Genomic DNA, 21,739 nt, shown 5'->3' on the forward strand with positions numbered 1-21,739 from the left:
CTGGAGCTGAGTGTACAAGGTGGAAAGCAGCAGGATGTGAGATGAGAAAAAGAATGAGGGGCTAACTCCTGTGGGGCCTTGTGGATAATAGGCATTTTGAGTTTTATCTGGAGTAAGGTGGGAAGCCACTAGATGGTTTTGAACAGAGGAATAAAATGACTTGGCTAAATTTTTAGCAGGATATGGTGGACAGTTTTGAGAGTAGAGAATATGGGTAGAAGTAAGGAGACCATGTTTAATAACCCAGACTATAGCAGTATACCAGTATACCACTTTTACAGCTGAGATGACTTAAGTTCAGATCTAAAGTAACTCATGTGTTTACAGAGTCAGTGTCAGAACTGCAAGTTGGTTGATCCCAAGACACGTCCCTATTCCATGGTCCCTCCGTACTGGCCTCTCACTCACAGTAAATGTCACAAATTAGCATGGTATGGAAACATAAGGCATTGGGAAATGTGCAAACTTTGATACAAATCATTTTATTAACCAAATCTGAAATGTTTTTTGTTTCCTGACATTAGGACCACTTGGTTTTACATGGATTAAACATTATTGTACATACGATAAGGGAAGTAAAACATTTACAATGAGTGTTTCGGAAATGAAATCCAGCGGGAAAATGGTGAGTTTTTGTTTTTTGTTTTTTTTTGTTTTTCTTTAAAACTAAGCTTGTTATTTAAGTAACGGAACTAAAGCAAAAAATCACTTGTGTCTGCTTTTCTAATAACATGCATACATTTTTAAAAATTAAAAAGTCAACATGTGTTCTTTCATTGTAATGACTTAAAAAGAGTAGCCAGGGTTTTCCTTTAACTTGGGCATGCAATGTTTATGAGCAGTTGAGTTTAATGTAGGGTCCTCTAATAGATTACTGCGGTGTCATCTCACAGCCCTGGCAGGAGAGTTATTTGTGCTGTCGGTTGGCTAGCGGCCCAGGATGGACTGTCAGTGGCTGGACCAGGCTCAGGGATTCTGTATCTTCCCCCCAGGTGGCCTCTGTGGGAGGCTCCGTTCTTCCCTGCATGCCTTTTCCTCTCCTGCACTGTGTGCTGTTTACCAAGATGCTGGCTAACAGAGTTCCTCAGAAGAAGCGAATCAGTGCTCACTTACCCCAAAAGTAAATTGGTCACTGAATGTCCCTCATGACTAGTGAACAATATAGAACACAGTGTACTTTATTTGAGGAAATGCAAAGAGCTTTATTGCATGTGGTGTATATATAATCTTTTTGTGACTTAAGATATAAATATGGCAAATGATTGAACTTGTGAATTAGATAATTAGGCCATGGTCTAAGAATCCTAGAGGAGGGAGTTATCCTAAAGATAATTTAGTTCAGCCCGATTTTAACAAATTAGGAAATCAGGTTTGTAGAAAGTAAGTGCCTCACCCAGCTAATTTGTGGTATAGATCACGGCAGAGGTAAATGTTGATCCTAACTTAGACACATACTCAAATAACATCAGCTGAAACTTATTGTGCTTGGGCATTCATCAGAGTCTAATAATTCAAACTGTAAGACATAAAATACAGGAGAACTATACCAGAGAAAAAGAAACTTTAGATTGCTGCCATCATGGGAAGTTATTAAGTGCCACAATCACACCTAGTTACTACTTTCTTTAATAGATATTACCAGAAATTTGACTTATGTGATAATAACGTATATAGACCAGGCCAAAGTTCTATTAATAAATCTATGACATTTGCAACTGAAGGTAGAATTTGCCAGACATTGGGTAAGCTTTCCCATTAAAATAGATTGGCATCTTGGTTATAGAAGAAAATTCCTATGAATTTAACCTATCTTGGATCCTGTACAAAGAATTTTAGTTGCAGTACCAGAGTAGCAGTTGGGTACCAGCAAAGCAATCATATGGTATGTATGATAGCAATAGCATTATGGCATGGATATACTAGACCTTCATTAATTTGGTAGCTCTCTTAGAGCTAGCTATCATTTAATACTATAAGCCTCTAATATGAAGATACACATATAATACTAATCTCTTAGCAATCTAGGGAATTTTGATTAAGAGCACCAGTGTTGCTGTCCTAAGGGAGTGTGCATTATAGTATAATTTAATATTATAAGTATATATTGGAAGGTACTAGACAAAGACGTCACAGGATCTTTGAAATAAAAAATTTATATGCCATGAATTAATAAATGGTTTGCTATATTATAATTGGGCAGCTAATGTTAGGAATAAAAAAATCCAGAGTATGATTATGACCTTTGTACACAACCTATACTCTAAACATTTTAATTGCAGCACCTTTAGATCATGTAGTGAATACATTTCATTCAGCTTGTCAGCATGCTAATAATGGGTACTCTTCTTGTTTCAGAATGGCCTTGTTACTAGCTCACCAGAAATGTTTAAATTAAAATCTTGTATCCGACGAAAGACAGATTCAATTGACAAACGATTCTGCTTTGACATAGAAGTAGTTGAAAGGTTTGAGCTTTTCTTTTCACTTTATATGTTTTTAATAAGTTAACCTATTTCCAGTTTTTTCTATGTTTAGATATAAACATGAAATAGCATGCAAGTGTGTATTTTTCAGTCTTTTAAAAACAGTCACATGTGTTTATTTCATTTTTTCACATGTGTATTCAACAAATATTTATTGTGTAATACTTTCACAAAAGCAAATCTGATACAAAATGCGAGCAAAAAGTAGCATTACTCAAAACAAATCTGGAAAATCAATATAAATGACTGTATTAGGGGAAAGTGCATGTATTGGCCTTGAGGTCCTCATCACAATAAAATAATCTAATAGCATTTTTTGTGGCTCCAGGTTCAGCCTTTTTGTGGGCTTTTGAAACTTGGTGGACTTTATTCCAAGCAATAAGTAGACACAGGTGGGAAATACTGTAAACTTCTTTCAGCCAACTAAGTTTAATGCCTCTAGGAGGCCTACTGTGTGCAAAGTACTATTCTGGGCATTCTTAGCCCAGGATGTTGAGAGAGAGGTAAATGTCATGCATCCAAGTTTATAATCCAGTGGAATTATTTAGCTCTACTCCTTTGTTGTATCAATACAAGTAGAATAGAAAGAAAATAAGAGGCATTATGCTTCTTGCTTTCTGTTCTGCGATCTATGATCTATTTTTCTTCTCCACATTACCACCACGCTATTCTAAATACTCTAGCTTATTGTGTGTGTGTGAACCTGTATATACTGTATATACTATGACATACTATAGATACTCATCTACTATGTAGCTAAAGGCATACCTTGGAGATATCACAGATTAGGTTCCAGACCACTGCAATAACATAAGTCACATGAATTTTTTGATTCCCCAGTGCATATAAGTTATGTTTATACTATACCAGAGTGGATTAAATGTGTGATAGGAGTATGTCTAAAAAACAATGTACATGACTCAATTTAAAAAATCCTTTTAAAAATGCCAATGGTCATCTGAGTCTTAAGCATGTAGTAATATTTTTGCTGGTATAGGGTCTTGCCTTATGTTGATGGCTGTTGACTGATAAGGGTGGTGGTTGCTGAAGGTTGGGGTGGTGGCTTCTTAAAGTAAGACAACAATGAATTTACCACGCTGATTGACTCCTTGTTTTAACAAAGATTTCTCCGTAACATGTGATGCTTCTTTGATAGCATTTTACCCACAGTGGAATATCTTTCAAAATTGGAGTCAGTCCTCTCAAACCATGCCACTGCTTTATCCACAAAGTTTATGGAATGTTCTAAATCCTTTTTTGTCATTTCAGCAATGTTCACGGCATCCTCACCAGGAGCAGATTCCATCTTAAGAAACCACTTCTTTGTTCATCCATAAGCAGCAGTTCCTCATTTGTTTAAGTTTTATCATGAGATTACAGCAATTCACTCTCACTTCTAATTCCAACTTTCTTGCCATTTCCAGCACATCTGCTGTAACTTTTACCACTAAAGTCTTGAAGCCCTCCAGATCTTCCATGAGGGCTGGAATAAACCTCTAAACTCTTGTTAATGTTGATAGTCTGACCTCTTCCATTGACTCATGAATGTTCTTAATGTCATCTAGAATGGTGAATCCTTTCCAGAAGGTTTTAATTTACTTTGCCCAGATCCATCAAAGGAATCACTGTCTAGAGCAGCTGTAGCCTTTACAAAATGTTATTTCTTAACTTATAAGGCTTGGAAGTTGAAAACTACTCTGTGATCCACCAGCCGCAGAATGGATGTTGTGTTAGCAGGCATGAAAACAACGTTAATTTCTTTGTGCATCTCCATTAGAGCTTTTAGGTGACTAAGAACATTGTCAATAAGCAGTAATATTTTGGAAGAAATCTCTTTTTCTGAGCAATAGCTTTCATCACTGGGCTTACAATATTTAGTAAACCACACTGTAAACAGATGTGCTGTCACCCAGGCTTTGTTGTTCCATTTATAGAGCGCAGGCGGAGTAGATTTAGCATAATTCTTGAGGGCCCTAGGAGTTTTGGAATGGTAAATGCACATTGGCTTCAACTTGAAAGTCACACGCTGCATTAACCCCTATCAAGAGAGTCAGCCTTTTCCTTTGAAGCTTTGAAGCCAGGCGTTGATTTCTTCTTCTAGCTATGAAAGTCCTAGATGGCATTTTCTTCTAAAATGAGACTGTTTTATCTATATTGAAACTTTGTTGTTTAGTGCAGCCACCTTCATGAATAATTTTGGGTCGATCTGGATGACTTCCTGTAGCTTCTACAGCAACACTTGCTGCTTCAACTTGCACTTTTATGTTATAGAAATGGCTTCTTTCCTTAAACCTTATGAGCTGGTTTCTGCTAGGTTCAAACTTTACTTCTGGAGCTTCCTCACCTCTCTCACCCTTCATAGTATTGTGGAGAGTTAGGACCTTGCTCTGGATTAGGCTTTGGATTAAGGGAATGTTGTGGCTGGTTTGATCTTTTATCCAGATCACTAGAATTTTCTCCGTATCAACTATAAGGCTCTTTTGCTTTCTTGTCATTTGTGTTCAGTGGAGTAGCACTTTTAATTTCCTGCAAGAACTTTTCCTTTGCATTCACAATTCGGCTATTTGATGCAGGAGGCCTAGCTTTGGGCCTATTTTGGCTTTTGACATGCCTTGCTCATTTCTTAATCATTTCTAGTTTTTGATTTAAAGTGAGAAACGTGTGACGCTTCATTTCACTGAAGCACATAGAGGCCATTGTAGGGTTATTAATTGTCCTGATTTTAATATTGTTGTGTCTCAGGGAATAGGGAGGCCTGAGGAGAGAGAAAGAGACGGGGGAACAGCCAGTCCTTGGAGCAGTCAGAACAAACACATATTTATCAATTAAGTTTGCTGTCTTATATGCATGTGGTTACTGGCACACCAAAACAATTACAGTAGTAACCTCAGCAGTTACTGATCACACATCATATGGCGGAGATAATACTGAAAAGTTTGAAATTTTGTGAGAATCATCAGAATGTGTCATAGAAACATGAAATGAGTACATGCTGTTCAAAAAATGGCACTGGCAGACTTGCTAAACCCAGGGTCGTCAGAAACCTTAATTTGTTAAAAATACAATATCTATAAAGTGTGATAAAATGAAGAGACATAAAATAAGGTACACCTGTATCTAGTGGGGCAAAGATCTTATATTTTTTTACTTCTTTAAAATTTGTTAAATTATTTTGTCTATTTTGGCCCTGTGTTCTTAAAATTTTAAGATTCGCTTACTAAGTTTCCTTTTCTTTCTCAAAATATCCTTCAGGATTTTGACTGCAGTTGCATTAAAGTTAATTAATTGATGCAGAGTTGACCTCTTTTTGAAGATTTTACATTTATTTATTTTAGATTTACTCTTGGGTACCTTCTTTCAATTGAGATTTTGAATAGGATTCTTTTTATGAATAGAAGTTTGTTTGCCTAAATGGTTGAGACTACTACATGCTATTAGTTTATTGTGTGTCTCAGTCTCATATCTAGCCTACTTGCTCAACTTTTTGTTAGTTTAAATTTTTTCTTGTGTAGAGACTTCAGGAGTTTTGTATGTAGACAAATACCAACACATTGGTTCTTTCTCATCTTATTCTAGCGATATAACCTTGTGGCATATTGTTAAGCTCTGTGCTTTAGTGTTCTCATCTGTAAATTAAAGATAAGTATCCACTTCAAAAGACTGTTGTGAGGATTAAAGGAGATAATAAAGGAAGCATGCTTATAACACAGTGCCGGGCACATAGTAAACTGCCAGTATTCGTTTTTGTTACGAATTTCATTGTTGGTATAGTTACACTGGTCTGAATTCTCCAATATCAGATTATCTTGATCGTTTTATACATTTTTCCATTTCCTCTCATTCTAATGATCTGTGTTCTTATTTACAGAAGAGATGTAGGCCACTATCAGTTTAAGTCATTCCAGGTTTTTAATCATATAGTATTTATAATGAAATTTTTATTTCAATCTTCCTTTTAACAGTCCACTCTAATTTCCTATTTAAGCTATTAAATAATTTGCTTTGATTTTAATTTCATATATTTTCTTTCTTATTATATTGGTTTCCTTTTCCCTTCCCTCCATCTGCTGTCTCTTTCTTTTTTGAAGTGTGTCTTCAAGTAATTATTTCAGAATGACTGCATGGGAGACAACTTTTTTTCAATGAATTAATTTTAATATTGTGATTATGGCATAGGGATTTTGGTTTTAGTCTTTTTAATTATTAAGTAGTGGTGGTGTAGGGCTTTCCACATTGCTACATACTCATTGTAATTGTTTTTAGGTACTAGATTGCACCATATCAGGGTCATGTGATGTTTGTAATCGTTCTCATATTGTGGAATTTTTAGATAGCTTTGAATTTTGGTGAATGTAGCTTTGTCATCCTTTTCAATCATTTCATGGGAAACGACTCGAAATAAGTCTCCTTTGGACTGTCCTATACCTAAAGCACTTAATGATTTTACTTCCTGGGATCATTAGAATTAAAAACATTTTTGTGCATGTCCAGGGATTTTCTGAAAAGTACCTGTAAGTCAATCTTCTTCTTTTTTCTTTTGTAAAACTTACGTTTTACTTTCTCTCTTTTTTTTTTCTCTTAACTGTTTTTTCTTCAAATTTTATCTATAAGAATTTAAAAAATAATAAATGTGTAAAGACATGGTAGGAATAAATTGAATATATAAAATATTTGTTTTTGATAGGCACGGGATCATCACATTACAAGCCTTCTCAGAAGCTAATAGGAAACTCTGGCTTGAAGCCATGGACGGGAAGGAACCGGTAAGAGTATAACATTTTCTATAATTTAGGTTTCATTTTCCAATAATTGCAAAGTACATCTGAAATTATTTTTTTTCATAGTGCAAGAATTTTTGTCTTTAGTGTAATTGAAAATATTAAAATAACAAATCGGAGGAGTAGAGCTTTTATTGCAATACTAGTGTTGTCTCACTCATGGCACAGAGCACCAACTTCCTGATTCATTTTTAAGGGGGACTTTCAGGACTGATTTTTAAAACCCTAAAATTACTTTTTAAAAAATTAGTTATACTTATTAATTTGTCTACACTCATTTGATTATTTTATTCAGCTAATAATTATTGCATGCCCAGCCTTTGCAAGGGCTGTGTTGGGATCAGAGGTGATGAACAAGGTTCAGGATAAGAACTGATCCTCTAGTTTAGACCATTTTTAAATAGTATAATATGATAAAACTGCCTGTGGCTTGACATTTTCCCCTCCATATAGATCCCTATTTTTCAGTTATTTTGATATTGGTATGATAATTTACTTACAAATATTAAGGGACCCTTACAAAACAAAAAGGATGAACCATTCATTACTGTGGTTTTCTTAATGAGTGCTTTTACTAAATTGATAAAAGGATGAACACACAGAATAAATAGGAGGCCTCATCCAGTCTCTTGAGTACCATCCTGTAGATGGCAAAGATCCTGTGAACAGTCTTGAGCGAAGTACCTGTATGACAACAGTGCTGTACAGAATGTGTGTGGCCATTGGACTTTGAGGCCCTCCCTCAAACTATGTTACCAGACCACAAAAAAAAGGGCACAGAAATTGTGATTAAACCTTTAGGAAATTGTATAGCCATTTGAAGAAGTCCTTTTAAGTCTGTTAAGTTTAATACAAAATTGGGGCTCTGCATTTATTCTTTATTGTTTTCTATTTCAATTTTATTATATTTTACAAAAATGTTAATGATAGATTAGAAAAAAATAATAGTAACCTTGGCTGTGCACCAGAAAGAGTTAAGAAGCCCTAACCTAGAGCAAATGTAGGGGATAGTTTGTTTGCCTGACAATATACAAGTTGGGACTGTGCACATTGAGAACACAACACTAAGCAGATAATTTGAGGAAGGAGCAATCAGGTGAAATCCATCATGAGATGCCTCCCGAAGAAGGCATGTTATGCATCCTATTGGAGAGGAGAATAAGACATATAGATCAGATGGGAAGGGATAGAACTTTCTCAGGACAGCACAGCTAGGGGTTGAAAAGGAGTGGGAGGCCAGCTTGGATACACTAGAGAAAGGAAATCGGCTGACAGGGTGGACAGATGGCGCTGTGGGCACAGCAGTTGTACGACCTTGAAATCAAGACACTCCCTTTGTGTGTTGGTGTGTAAACATCACCTTGGCTAATCTGTGCTGGGTCATTAACTGCAAGTAACTGACTGATACCCTTTGTTTTTTAGATTTATACCCTACCTGCCATTATTAGCAAGAAAGAGGAAAGTAAGTCATTTTAATAATTATTTGAAATTTTATTATATGGCTATTTTTATCACAAAAGTATTATGTGATATTAAGTATTAACTCTGGGGAAATAGTACTAATACCATTGATCTGATGGGTACAGCAAATTTGAAATCATCAAATTAAAATCATCATGTTAAAAATCATCATGTTAAAACCACAGACTAATGGTATTACAGTAACCAAATTAATTTTAGTTGCTTTTTGTGTGTGTGTGTGTGTGTTTATTTACTTATTTACCTGCCCTACCTTATCCCTGATAGAGATTGAGGCAGTTGATATTTAGTTTGATTTTTTTTTTTTTTATGGCAGTAAAGAGCATCTTTCTGTTATTTTCCCTGCTCCAATTTTCTCAGATGTACAAGACTGAAGACATGAATATTTTTTGTTGGTGTTAGGAGCCAGTGACCAAGAGTGTGAAATATAAGGACCATGTCATTGCACATGGCATATATAGGAAAACATGTTTTTACTGTATTATTACTACATTGTTAGTGTCAAATTATTCTTTATAAGCACATTTTGTGTGTTTGTCATCATGTTCTGTATCCTCTTTAATCATCTGTCTCCTTCTTGCCACCTTTTACCCTTGGGGGTATTTTCCTAAGTGCTTAATGTAGTCATTTTATTTGACATTTAAAATTAGTTTTTATTTTTTTCTAGGGTTGTGTGTATAACTTTGGAAGCAATTTCAAGTTTTATTTAACTAAATTTATTTTGTCTTATGATTTCTCTGTATTAAATTTATTTTTAAAACTGACTTAGTAACCCTACTCTTTAAATTGCTATTAAAATACTAGTTGGAGTGGAATAAAATTAAAAACTGGGAAAGCACACATTTTTAAATTCATAAATATTGAGCATATGGAAAGCCTACCACTTTAATTACATGTTTACTAGTGATGATTTTCAGAAACTATCAAAAGAAAATGCATGATTTAAAATATCTTTCAATAATAATTTAAATAACTAATTTTTAAAAAATTTTTTTAAAGAAATAAGGTAATTTTTAAAGATTCCAGTGTTTATTCTCAAATTTCTTTATTGGAATGAAGGAAAGTGATTAACATAAAATTGTTTATTGCCCATTTTATCTAATCACAGAAACATTACCTGGTAAAAGTTTTGTAAGTACTAAACACTTACCTAAAAAGTAATCTGTTGTATAGTTGCCATTTGAGTAGAGTTGCTTGAAGTGTGTTTTCCAACATTAGTTTCATTGTTCTTATCCAGTATTAAGATAGCCCTTTCAAATTCAAACTACCTAAGGACAAATCCTTCTTGGAAAACAACTGCACCTGTGTAGTATACTGACTAGGGCTTCTGAATGGTGACATAGTCAAATCTATATAAAATCTGTTGATTCTTAATTAATGTACCCCGAGAATTGATTAATTTGCTTATGTGATGATGAGAATCTGCTTCTCTAAATCAAGTATTCTGAATTATCAGTTACCTGAAACATCACAATGCTACCAATTATAAATATAAAATGATGTGTGTTTCAGAAAAAATAGCTGTCCTAGAGTGCACATGTCTGAATCATCTCCCATGTTTTAGCATCGTGCGTTAGTTTCCTACCCAGGACTCTGAGCTCCTTGTGACAGAATGCATCTCTTCTCCATGGCACTGAACACAGACCTTCCGTAAGATATGTGCTCAGCACAGATTTGCTCTTATTCTTACCAGTGGGCTTTTATTGCCCATGAGCAGATTTTGGTCATAGAAAGCAACATTACAATTAGTTTTGCTATCTTGGTGCTTTAAAGTTCTAAATCTGGAGCTTTATTTTTAAGTTTTTATTTTTATATTAATCCGAAACCATATTTTTACTTTGTTTTTAATCAATATACAGATCTTATTTATAAATATACTGTTTATTTAAAGTCATTTTTTTCTTTATTTTGTTTTTATAAAGTTGACAGAATTCTTCCATTTAAACATTTAATTAATCAAATTTGTTTAGCTATATCAACTTAATAATGACAGAACTAGTAATTTTCATTCTCTCAAACTCACCCTAATAAGACAGATTTGTGATCCTGACAAATTTAATCTTCTTAAACACCTGCCAACTTTTGTAATTTAGTAAATCAGTTTATAAATGCAGAGATTAAGTATTCTGTGTTAGGTATTCAGATTAAGTATTATATACATTCTAAATAAGTATACATTTGCATAGTGATTTCAAAAGGTCTTACTACTTTCTGTATAAACTCAATTTATCAAAAAATACACTTGTTCTTAGTTGTTTCACATGGGATTCAAATTTGCTCACCCAAACAGAATCACCACTCAGTTGAAAAGTCAGGACTATGGCATGTGCTACCAATAAAAGAAACCCTGACTAACAAGAACAGAACTGAATGCAGCTTCTAGAACTAAGCTTCTGGCAGCTGTAGGATGGACATTATGGGATTGCCAACGTGCATGAGCAAGGCTTTCTAAACATTCCTCAACCCAACATGCAATGAGGTGCCTTTCACTGAAATGGCCTGCCTCTTAGACTGGTGGGAGGAATTTCTTGGTCCTCACAATTTTATTTTATTTTTTGCATGAAATTGGAGTAACTTACTATATCAAGGCCTAAAATGTATTGATGGAATGCTAAGTCTCCTGCTCATGCTGTAATTTTATTCCTTTCTCTTTCATTAGATGTCTTATCAACTTTCTCAATATTTAATTGATTCATATATCTGAAAACTCTACAGTATTCCAGAGTCAAGTATAGGGTACAGTTGACTCAAGAGCAAGGTGCTGCTTTCTTCCTAAATGATGTGTCCAGAATTTTGTTTCAGTCAAAATTATATTCCAGTGATTGTGAAGTTCTCAGACCTGTTAAGTCTTGAATAAGTCATGTGAGCTCATTATTTTATGCATTTAGAATAGTGTATAGCTTGCTTTTTTTCAACCCCTGTAGCACTCTTCTATAGATCATCTTGTTTTTGAGATCTTGTGTCCCTTTTATTGGACATTTGACTCCTCCCCCAAAGCGGCATTATGTCAATTTCAGTATGTAACTTCTTCCATAATTGGTGTTTGAAACCAGTACTAGCCTGGATTTATTTTCCACCTTGAGGAGTACCTGTTTATAGCCTCTTTGATTCAGATGCATTCTGTTCATCCTAAAATACTACTGTTTGCCTTTGGCAACTCAGTATTACATGGTGAGTGTTTGTGTTTTTGAAACTGCTGAAGATAATGAAATTTAGGATGGTAAGATATAAAACTCAGGTAAAAATTTGTTTTCAATGCCAGCCATTAGAAGTAATCATAGTGTCTGTGCTTTCATTGAAAACTCTAAAAGCAGCAGACAGAGTAAGAACTATCTAGTTTCCTAAAATCAGGCCATAATGTGGCTATACAGAGAACATCTGCCATGGAATAAATAATAAAGCTATGCAGTGACAGTAGAGTAATGAAACTTCTTATTATAAGCCTAACATGCAAAAGTCTCCCTACTTTGTGATTAGGTAACAGAGTAATCATCCCTCCTCTCATAGATATGGAAGCATAAAATTGAGAGTGGGGAATATGTATCGGGGAATGGCCTGGAAAGGAAAACAAAAAAGATTTTCTGTCTCTTTAAAACTTCTCCCACTCTTTTTGGGAACTGCAGACCGTCCTGCATCCCTGAGGCAGGGCAAGTAGTTTGTTAAAACTCCCAGGTGGGTCTTGGCTGTGTCTTTAGCAGAGATGGGATGATTAGAATAGTTAGCCACAGTAATTGCCTGTAGCTGAGAACCCTCCCTTTAAAAGTTCTGTATTTCTGCCTGTGTCTGGGAAATTTAGATTTTGAGACAAGAAGGTCTTCCATTTTTCCTCCCTTTGCCGGCAAAGGTAATAAATCTCTTTCCTCCTCCCTAAAGACACTTGTCCTCCTCCTGATTCGGCCTCCTGGACAAGTGGCCGAGCTTTCGGTAACAATTACTCTTAATTTGCCATTTTCAGAGTATAGATGCTATAAATGAGACTTGTATAATTCAACAGAGAAGGAAAGCTTAAATCATCTTTATGAAAAAGCAGCAAATGAAAAACCAAAATTAATGGTCAATTATAGGATATTGAATCCACAAATACTTTTCTTGTTGTAAAATGTCCTACAGTGTCTTTTTCTTGAAATTTTAAGACACTGGGAATTAATTCATTTTGATGATAATAATGTCTATTATTAGCACTAAACAGATGCCAGTCTATTAACATTAGAACTAGTCCTCAAACACATACCATTAAGATTAGAACTAAACTAGTCCTCAGGCTGTGCCACTGGGGATATTTTGTTAAAAAGCAGGACCAATAGGTTCTTCATAACTCTGCTATTTAAACTCACTGTTCAAGGGAACAGATTATCTTTCTTGACATGTTCCCTGTCCTGAGACCTCCATATAGGGACTAGTCATTAACAGAGCCAAAAGCATTTAACATTTCTCCTAGGTTTTCTTTCTCTGGCATTTTCTGTTTGGTGCCGTGAGCCTTGCTCCTCCTCAAACATGAGTTCTGTGTGATGGCTCTTCAGATAGTCCTTCAACCCTGAGTCTGGAGGATGTGAGAATTGTGAAAGAAAAGGTACTTAGATCTCATTCTCTCATGCAATCAGTTCAACAATATTCCATTGTGTACCTACTCTCTTCCAGGTATTGTGAATAAGAAAAAGGAAGTCCTTTTCGATTGATGTTTCCACTAATAAAAGCCACTATTTATCTGTGTAATGGCAAAGTCACCTTAACATTCAGTCCTCATAGACAAAATTGAAAGGATTGGAACAGAAGATAATTTTGGAGTTTCTTAACCACTCTAAATTTCTGCCACTCTGTGTTTCAGTGACTTTCCTCACGTGTACCCGGGGATGGATCCTCCCTAGTGATAAACAGAAAAATTAAGCTCATTGTTCTTGTCCTAGGCAATTGTCATCTGTCACGAATGTTCTTGAGCTTTATGCTTAGTTCTCATGTGTCCCTAGGTTACATCCTCCTCCTTTACCACATCCTTCCCTAGACCTTCGATCAATTCGAGTTTTGTTTCCAGGACGGAGACCCAGGAAGAGGGTCACAGCTTAAGTGTTCATCATGGGCAGCGCAGGATGAAAGAACAATTTGGGCCAGGGCTGTAAAAAAGTTAACTGCTCATCCTTTAGGGAGAAGAGAAAAGGTCCAGTAGGTATCATGAACACCAATAAATGTACTCCTTTATTTTTCTATTTATTTCAAGTCATGTATAGTATAATATTAGTTATCTGTGATGAGGGACCTTCGAATCTGAAGTGGCAGGTTAGAAAAGTGAGTTTGCAATTAAAGACATGTTGCTTTGTTTCATCAACCCTGAGAATGTACTATAAAGCCAAATAGATTACATCTGTAAGGACGCGCTAGGTTTTGAATTATAATTAATACTAGGAAATTGAAGGTACAAGGACTTTTGCTTTGTTACCTCTGTGGAAGACTATTCTTTTTCTTTTCCTTGTGGCTGTTTGAATTACGCTGAGATTTAATAGCTTTTGTGCTGCTGAACTACCTTGTGGAAACTTTATTTGGGTTTCAATAAAAGCTTTAGCCCTGAACAGTTTCTAGTGGGGAAAGAATAATGTTTAGATTTAACTTTTGATTGAGTTATATTAAGTTAAGTTAGTCTGCTTCTACTCCCACCCAGCCCCCCCACCAAGGCCACGTATCATTAATTTTATAGAATTTTAATTCCTGGGAATTTGATAGCGGTTCTATTCTGAATATACCTTTGGTCTTCTCTAAAGCAGGGAGATACAGGGATGTGGTAGGGGTGAGAATAGGGAAAGAGTTCACAAAAGTAGTTCATGCTAGCTGATAAACTCTAACCCCTTAGAAGCCATCATGGAAGGTAGTTGAGCAAGCCTGGTACAAAGCAATAACTAGCAAGCCATCAATCAATAAGTATTTATTGGCTGCCTGCCCTGGGCTAGGCAGGGAGCCCTGATTCAGCAATCCATATTTCTACTGTGTGGTATTCGTATCCTTCTTTCTCCACAGTTGCAGCGTGAGTACCTTGTCCTCCACCGAAGGGGAATTATGATAAATTATCAGCCTTTTTAATGGTGTGATTTGATTTAGTCATAACCCTTTGCATTGATACTTCATTTGAACGCGGAGTTCGCAGTTTTTCCCTTTTTAGGCTATAGAGAAACTATTGTAGTTGAGTTCTCACTAGCACTGACCTGTTAAGTGTAGTAACCCCTTCGCGACTTTGGAAAATTGCTCATTTCCTATTATAGAGTGTGTTTGCCCCTGCCTTCCTTCAGAGATGACACTCCTTGTGTCTGCATCGTATGTGAAGTCATTGGGAGACCAGCTGTTTAAGCCACGTTGTCCTTTTTGCCTCAGACCTCAGCAGATGTGGCGGCTGGGTGCTCAAGTGAGGGCACTGTTGGATGGCACACTTCGGTGATTTTGCAAAGCCTGTGGATGGCTGCTGCTCTTTGCTGCTTCGTTATGTGAATTGACAAGTCAGTGGTCAAAAGGGATATTCCAGTTAAGGGAGGAAAGTTAGTTGTGAGAGACTGGCTTTATTTTAATGAGTCCTTTTTGCCACAGTAAATTGTGTAAATTATTCAGAATTAAATCAGAATTGGCCAGGTTATGCTGTGGTCACAGATAATCCTCACATTTCCAAGGCTTATGACAGTAAAGTTTCATTTCTTGTTTATAATATGCTATCATATAAGTCAACAGTGCCCCTCTTATATATAGTTTTCACTCTGGAACTCAAGTTGGTAGAGTAGACTCCGTCTACATCATTGCAGATCTTGTACCATGGGAAAAAAGAAAATGGCAAGCCACATGCTGGCTCTTAGGGTCTGCTAGGTGTAAAGAAATGTGGCACTTCCATGCATATTCCATTGATTAGTACATATCCCATGACCAAGCCTGGCTTCAAGGGTGCTGAGAAAAAAAAAATCTTCCTGTAGGGAGGGACAACAACCATGGGTGATCCCAGTCTGCTGTGATCTGTTCAGTTCCAGTGAGAGAATATATTTACTCATTGTGATGCTTTATTGAAGTAAAATGAGCACATAGGGGACGTTTCTTAATGTCCAACTTGTTATTTCTTTTCAGTGGCCAGTTATGTTCACAGGGTCTGCCTGGTTTATGCCTGATCTATATCTATTTGAAGAAATAGAGCATTGCTCTGGCCCTAAGTATTTTAAAAATAAGTGATATACCATGACTTTGTGAAAAACAACACTTAATGGCTGACAATCCCTCAAGACCCAAGGATTTCAGCCATGTGTGAAGAATGCCTTGTTCATGAAATTTACATATGTAGACATTTGCATTCTCTTCTAGTCAATGATGATCATAGTCAACATTCTGTAGCAGTTGCTGTATTCTATGTATTATGCTATTCTAGGAGCTTTGCAATTATTAACTTATTTCATCTTTAAACAACTCCATGAAGAAGATACCACTATTCCACTATTATCCTTATTTTATGGAAGAAGAAATTGAGGCACAGAGATTAAAACCATGGCCAGTAACACAGCTAATAATGGGGGAAAGTATGTTCGTGTTCTCTCTCTCTCTGTCTCTCTCCCCTCTCTTCTCTCTCTCTCTCTCTCTCTCTGTCTCTCTATCTCTCTCTTCTCTCCTCCCTCCCTCTCTCTCTCTCTCTCTCTCTCTCTCTCAGCTAAAGACTGCCCTAAGCATTTCTTCTTCTGTTTTCTTTCATATAGCAGCAACGTTTCAACAGAAACAGAGAGAGAAGGAAACTAGCATTTAATTAGGCTTGTTCTATTATTAGGTGCTCTTCAGTGCTTCCTGTAGTTTGTCTTCATCTTACTACAATTCTTTTACTTATATATTATTACTTCCCTCGTTGTATGAATGAAGGAACTCAAGTTCATAAAATAACAGGCACCTTCCCATTCATACAGCAGCGATACTAGAGCTGGGAACCGGCCCTAGGTTCCAGGGTACCTAGGGCTGTGAGCTGTACCTAGGGCTGTATGGCTGTGAGCAAAGCTGAGGACTGTCTCTGCACCATGGAACTGTATTCTTTTAGTCAAAACAAAGGGTAGTCAAAGGAAACAAATGAAAATCCATGATTGTTTTTGCTAACACAGTGTAGTCTTCCATATCTCTGAAATGATTGATAATGTTGCATTTACTCATATGAAGAGAGCTAAGTATAGGACCCGTGGAATACATCAGAACAGCAGCACCCATAGAACGACTTGGCAGTCAGACCGACTCTGTAAGATTTTATTCTACGTAATGAGCCTGTGATTTCAGCTTATTAGAAAAGACTGAAGTATTGCTGCCAAATATGCCAATATACCTGTGAGAGATAGTCTGGTTATTGCTTATTTTTCTCAAAATAAATACTTAGGAAAGAAATTCTGTTTTTATATGTCACAACTGTCTTTATCCATTTTGCCAAAAGCAAGCTTTATTAAAAGTTTTTTTTAAAAAAATGTTTTTCTCTTTCTCTTAATAAATCTTTTTTTATTGAAAAGCTGAACAAGGTGACCTCAAGTACCAAACATTTAAATGTTAGGACTTGCAGTTTTAATTGATACAAAAATTCTAGTCTCCTGTTTTAACTAGGGTTATACTATTTTTGTCTTGGTTTTTGTTGTCATTGTTAAAAACGAAAATTAAGTGATTTCTCTCTTACCTCTCCATCTCGCCTGTTTCCTATATTCAGTAAGTATTTTAAAATGTCTGAATCTATAACATTATGCCTGGCATTTGGGGTTTTTGGAAGCAAGCAATCCTTTCTCAGTCATTCCCCTCTCAGGAGCTCCAAAAGGAGCTCCTCTCTCGTGTAGGTCTTCAATTACACTCTAATGAGATTCCCATGCAATGGCCATTCTTTCTTATGTGTTGAATTTACTCAAAGCAGTCACTGAGTTTTGTTCTCTTAACCTAGAGCACGGGGGACAAAGAAATAAATGAGCCAGTTCCTATTGATGGCGATACGTATTTTGGTTTTAGCATTTTTATTTCTAGAGTAGTGAAATTATTTGTAAAGTTCTAAATATATATATATTTTAAAAATATCAAATAATTTCAAAGTCTAGTGAATAAAAATGTCAGTTTCTACCTTCTGCCCTCTTCCTCCTTACCAACGGTTTGCATAGATCTTTATGGAGGTTTTTCCTGAGGAAAATAGAAACATTCATACTCTCAAACTATTACATTTTAAGAAAATAGGCCTTAATTGTCCTGTAAATTACTTTTTTCACCTAACAACCCTCAATAAATATCCTTTCATGACAGTAACTCCAGTGGGGAGGGCCATAGATTTTTCAAGCCTTTCTTTCAATCAATTCAGTTACACTGGTTTTCTATGTCTAGGATTTTTTTTTCAAAGTTTTTTTAGTCTGCTGTTGGTTTGTATCATAATTTTTTTGACATGTATTTTTTTCTCAGTGGATCTGTGTTGAGCTACATGAATGTGTTTTAATCTACCTTTTTAAAATGGAAGCCAGTTTTAAATTTTTACTGGTTTGAATTATCTTCATTTATTATTTGAAAATATTAAAAGATAGCATATCTCTACCACATGTGATGAAAATTGGTATCATAGTCCCGAAATCATTGAGTTTTTCCTTTGGTTATTACTTGGCATTGTTAAATTAAATGGTTTCATGTCAATTAAGTAATCTAATTTTATCTTGCCCCAAAACCTTAAAAAATTAGAATAGATCTAAGGAATATCTAGCAAAAAACCAATGAAAATAAATTGTTATTTCATAATCTAGGATTTGGGGGGCTTTTGGTGAATTGGCCAAGCATGTTTTGAATTATTTTGAATGTGGTAGTGAAATGCAATGGAATGGCACTGGGCTTGGAATTGGGAGACCTGAGTTGGAATCGAGACTTTTCCAAATTTCACAGAGAGAAGTGAAGTTTTCAGCAATCAATGAATCATCTTAAGATTGCAAAGCTCCTCTCCCCCTACCTCTTAATGTTGTTTTGAGAATCCTGTGGGACTTTATGATACAATTTTCAACACGCAGTAAAGGTTTATTCTTACAGCATTTGCCTCTATCATCTGGAAACTCATATAGTGAAGGATAATGCTACTTTTAGGAAAAATGGATGGAATCGATGTAATACACTTTTTGTAAAAAATCTGTGCCTCTTAGCAGGCTGATGTAATAACTATGAAAGTGAACTTCCATCCTCTGCTCCTACCCCAAAATGATAAAAAGGCAGCCTTTAACCAAAATGTTTGATAAACTTAATTATCACCCGCTGTGCTGTTGAGTCACAGAGCCAACTGGAAGGGGGACTGAAAGTCCAACATAAACGCTTTATATGAGTTTTCTCTTATTTTCAGTGTACTTAAATGAAGCAGGGTTCAACTTTGTGAGAAAATGCATTCAAGCTGTGGAAACAAGAGGTAAGTGTTACCTGAAAGGTACAGTGTTTCTGACGCGTGTCTCATTCTTACTTAGACATCTCTCAGAGTAGAAAATGAAGATGTTTTTAGTCATTAATGTGAGAGTAATTTTAAGAGTGATATAATTGTGTAAATTGTATAAGTTTACAAATTGCTATATACCTCAAACTTCAATTACTAAAAATCATGCTACAGACATGCTTCCTTTTTTTAATAATTTTTCTTAATATAGCTTCAATTCTTACTGATAAACTATATATTATTTAATATTTATTATTATAAGCACGTCTTTAATTTTTTTCAAGCATCCAGGAGGTAAGGAGCTTGTCTTCAGCCCCCTTCCTTCCCTTTGTTTTTTTCCCTTTGTATTTCGATCACCACCGTAATTTTGATACCTTTCCTCTCTCTAATCATGACCTCTCTTTTGAAGTCCACTCCAGTTAGATGTTAGAATATTACTTCCAGGAAAATTTGTCTAAAGCAAAACTCATATTGGGCTTTTGGAGTTCTATAAACTTATATTCAGATTTTAGTGCTGCCACTTAGAGGTTTTGAGAAGTTAAGCAGGTTCCTTGAACTCTCTGAATCTGTTTCCTCACCTTTAAAATGAAGATCTAAATGCCATAGGGCTGTTCAACATGCAGGCCTTCATGACTGAAGGCCTAGAAGATGAGGAATGCTGATCATCCCTTTCCATCTTTGATGCTTTTTTATATTCAAATAATGATGAATGGGCAGGTATTCTTTGCTGCTTTGAAGATCTTCAAAGACTTTCAAATTACTGTTCAGTGTCTGAGAAATGTATGTCTTATGGGGATGGGTGTTTCCAGGGTAGGTTTGCTAAAGTTTGACTGCAAAATTGGATAAGTAGCTTTCAGTCTGCATCGGTGTATGTCTGAGTTTTTAACGTTCTGTAATTGCGAAGCTGCGTCTCAAGCCATTTTCTTGTGATTTTCCGTCCCATTAGGCATCACCATTTTAGGCCTCTACCGAATAGGAGGAGTGAACTCCAAAGTTCAAAAACTCATGAACACCACATTTTGTAAGTTTCGGATGAAGCAAGTTACTTCATTAATTTTTATATTCTTATAGGTAATATGAACAAACCATAGGTTTCTTAGAGATATAGACAGACTGTTGCTTGTTTTTTTGAGTATTTTCAAGTAATATTTTAAATTAATATTTATATTCAGTTTTTGATGTTCAGAAATAATCAGAATTTCAGGTGGCATTTTTATAATATGGGGCTTTTTCTTGATTGTCCTTTGGTTAGATAGAGATACAATTAGATGCATAGATGCTAGGCTAGAGTCATTGCCGGGCTTAGAATCCCAGCTTGACCACCTAGAAGTTTTGTGACCTTGAGTAATTTGCTTAACTTCTTTGTGGCTCAGCCTCCTCATTTATAAAAATGGGGATAATAATAGTTCCTGACTCTTAACAGTTGTGAGGATTGAGTATGTTAATCCCTGTAAAACACTTAGAAGCATGCTGGGTACATGTAAAGGGTTCTGTCATGTTAGCAAGTAGCAATAATTTTTGAGGTTTATTGAGCTTTGTATCAGTTCACACAAACAACAATCCTAAAGTTAATTCTGTTGGCATCCTAAAAAATGAAAAGCACTCCGTTTTGACCTACTTAGATTTGTATCCATTTTCATAAAGGCACAAGTAATATTTTGAGTTGCTCAATTTAAACATCTCGTTTTCATTCTTTCCAGCTCCCAAATCACCTCCTGATATCGACATTGATATTGAACTGTGGGACAATAAGACAATAACGAGTGGACTGAAAAACTACCTCAGGTGTGACTACTGCTGATATTCTGGATGTGATCTCTGACTCACCCCCTTGGGCAGTCACCATGTAATTTCATGGCACCTGTGCCCACAAGCCTCGCTCCTTAGCTCAGTTCCCTTAGGGGGAACTAGTACAAGGCGGTCACATTGATGTTTAGTATTCCGGAACTTGTACTTGATTTTCGCCAATAATAACTTAAAAGACTGCAGTATTTTTATGAATACTGAATGAGTAATTTTTTTATATTAAATTTGTATGTGAGGTTTTCATGTATTTTTTTTTAAAATAACAAATCGAAATGGAAAACTGTTCTGGTTTGTTTTTTAACTATTGTCCCCAGAGAGGTTTTGTTCCTGTGGTAAGATAGTTCTTGCAAAGTGAAAAAATTATGTCCCTGCCTCGCCTTTTGATACAATCATGGTAAGAAGTGCTAAGGGACATTGGTGTGTTTGAGGTCTGCATTTTACGACTGCCCGGGACCCTACTAGAACTTTTATCATACTGCCTAATCACCCAATTCCTTTATATATTTAATTATTTTATTTTTAATTGATAAATAATAATCACCCAATTCTTAAAGCAGCAATGAACGTTTAGGGGGGAAGAAAAAGATACTGCCATTCTAAAATGTGCTTTACCTCTTTGTTATAGGTGCCTTGCAGAACCGCTGATGACGTACAAGTTGCACAAAGACTTTATTGTTGCTGTTAGTAAGTATACTTGCATCAGATGCATTCTAATTGATATAGTTTTGCACTGTATCACTTAGGCATATACATTTAAATCAGCTAGTTAAGATTTTTTCCCACATACTGCT

General features: G+C 35.7%; 1 protein-coding gene across 1 annotated transcript in view; it reads left to right on the forward strand.

Moving 5' to 3' along the window:
- The window catches only part of ARHGAP42 (Rho GTPase activating protein 42), a 282,154-nt gene that overhangs the window by 229,846 nt on the left and 30,569 nt on the right, over positions 1–21,739 (forward strand). Inside the window, exons 9-16 of the mRNA XM_012770559.3 lie at positions 525–625; positions 2,356–2,465; positions 7,168–7,246; positions 8,684–8,723; positions 19,059–19,121; positions 20,089–20,163; positions 20,843–20,927; positions 21,574–21,632. Of these exons, the coding sequence (XP_012626013.2) occupies positions 525–625; positions 2,356–2,465; positions 7,168–7,246; positions 8,684–8,723; positions 19,059–19,121; positions 20,089–20,163; positions 20,843–20,927; positions 21,574–21,632 (612 nt within the window). The remainder of the gene's footprint in view (positions 1–524; positions 626–2,355; positions 2,466–7,167; positions 7,247–8,683; positions 8,724–19,058; positions 19,122–20,088; positions 20,164–20,842; positions 20,928–21,573; positions 21,633–21,739) is intronic.

Source organism: Microcebus murinus, chromosome 4 (assembly GCF_040939455.1).
Source record: "Microcebus murinus isolate Inina chromosome 4, M.murinus_Inina_mat1.0, whole genome shotgun sequence".
Classification (NCBI taxonomy): Eukaryota; Metazoa; Chordata; class Mammalia; order Primates; family Cheirogaleidae; genus Microcebus; species Microcebus murinus.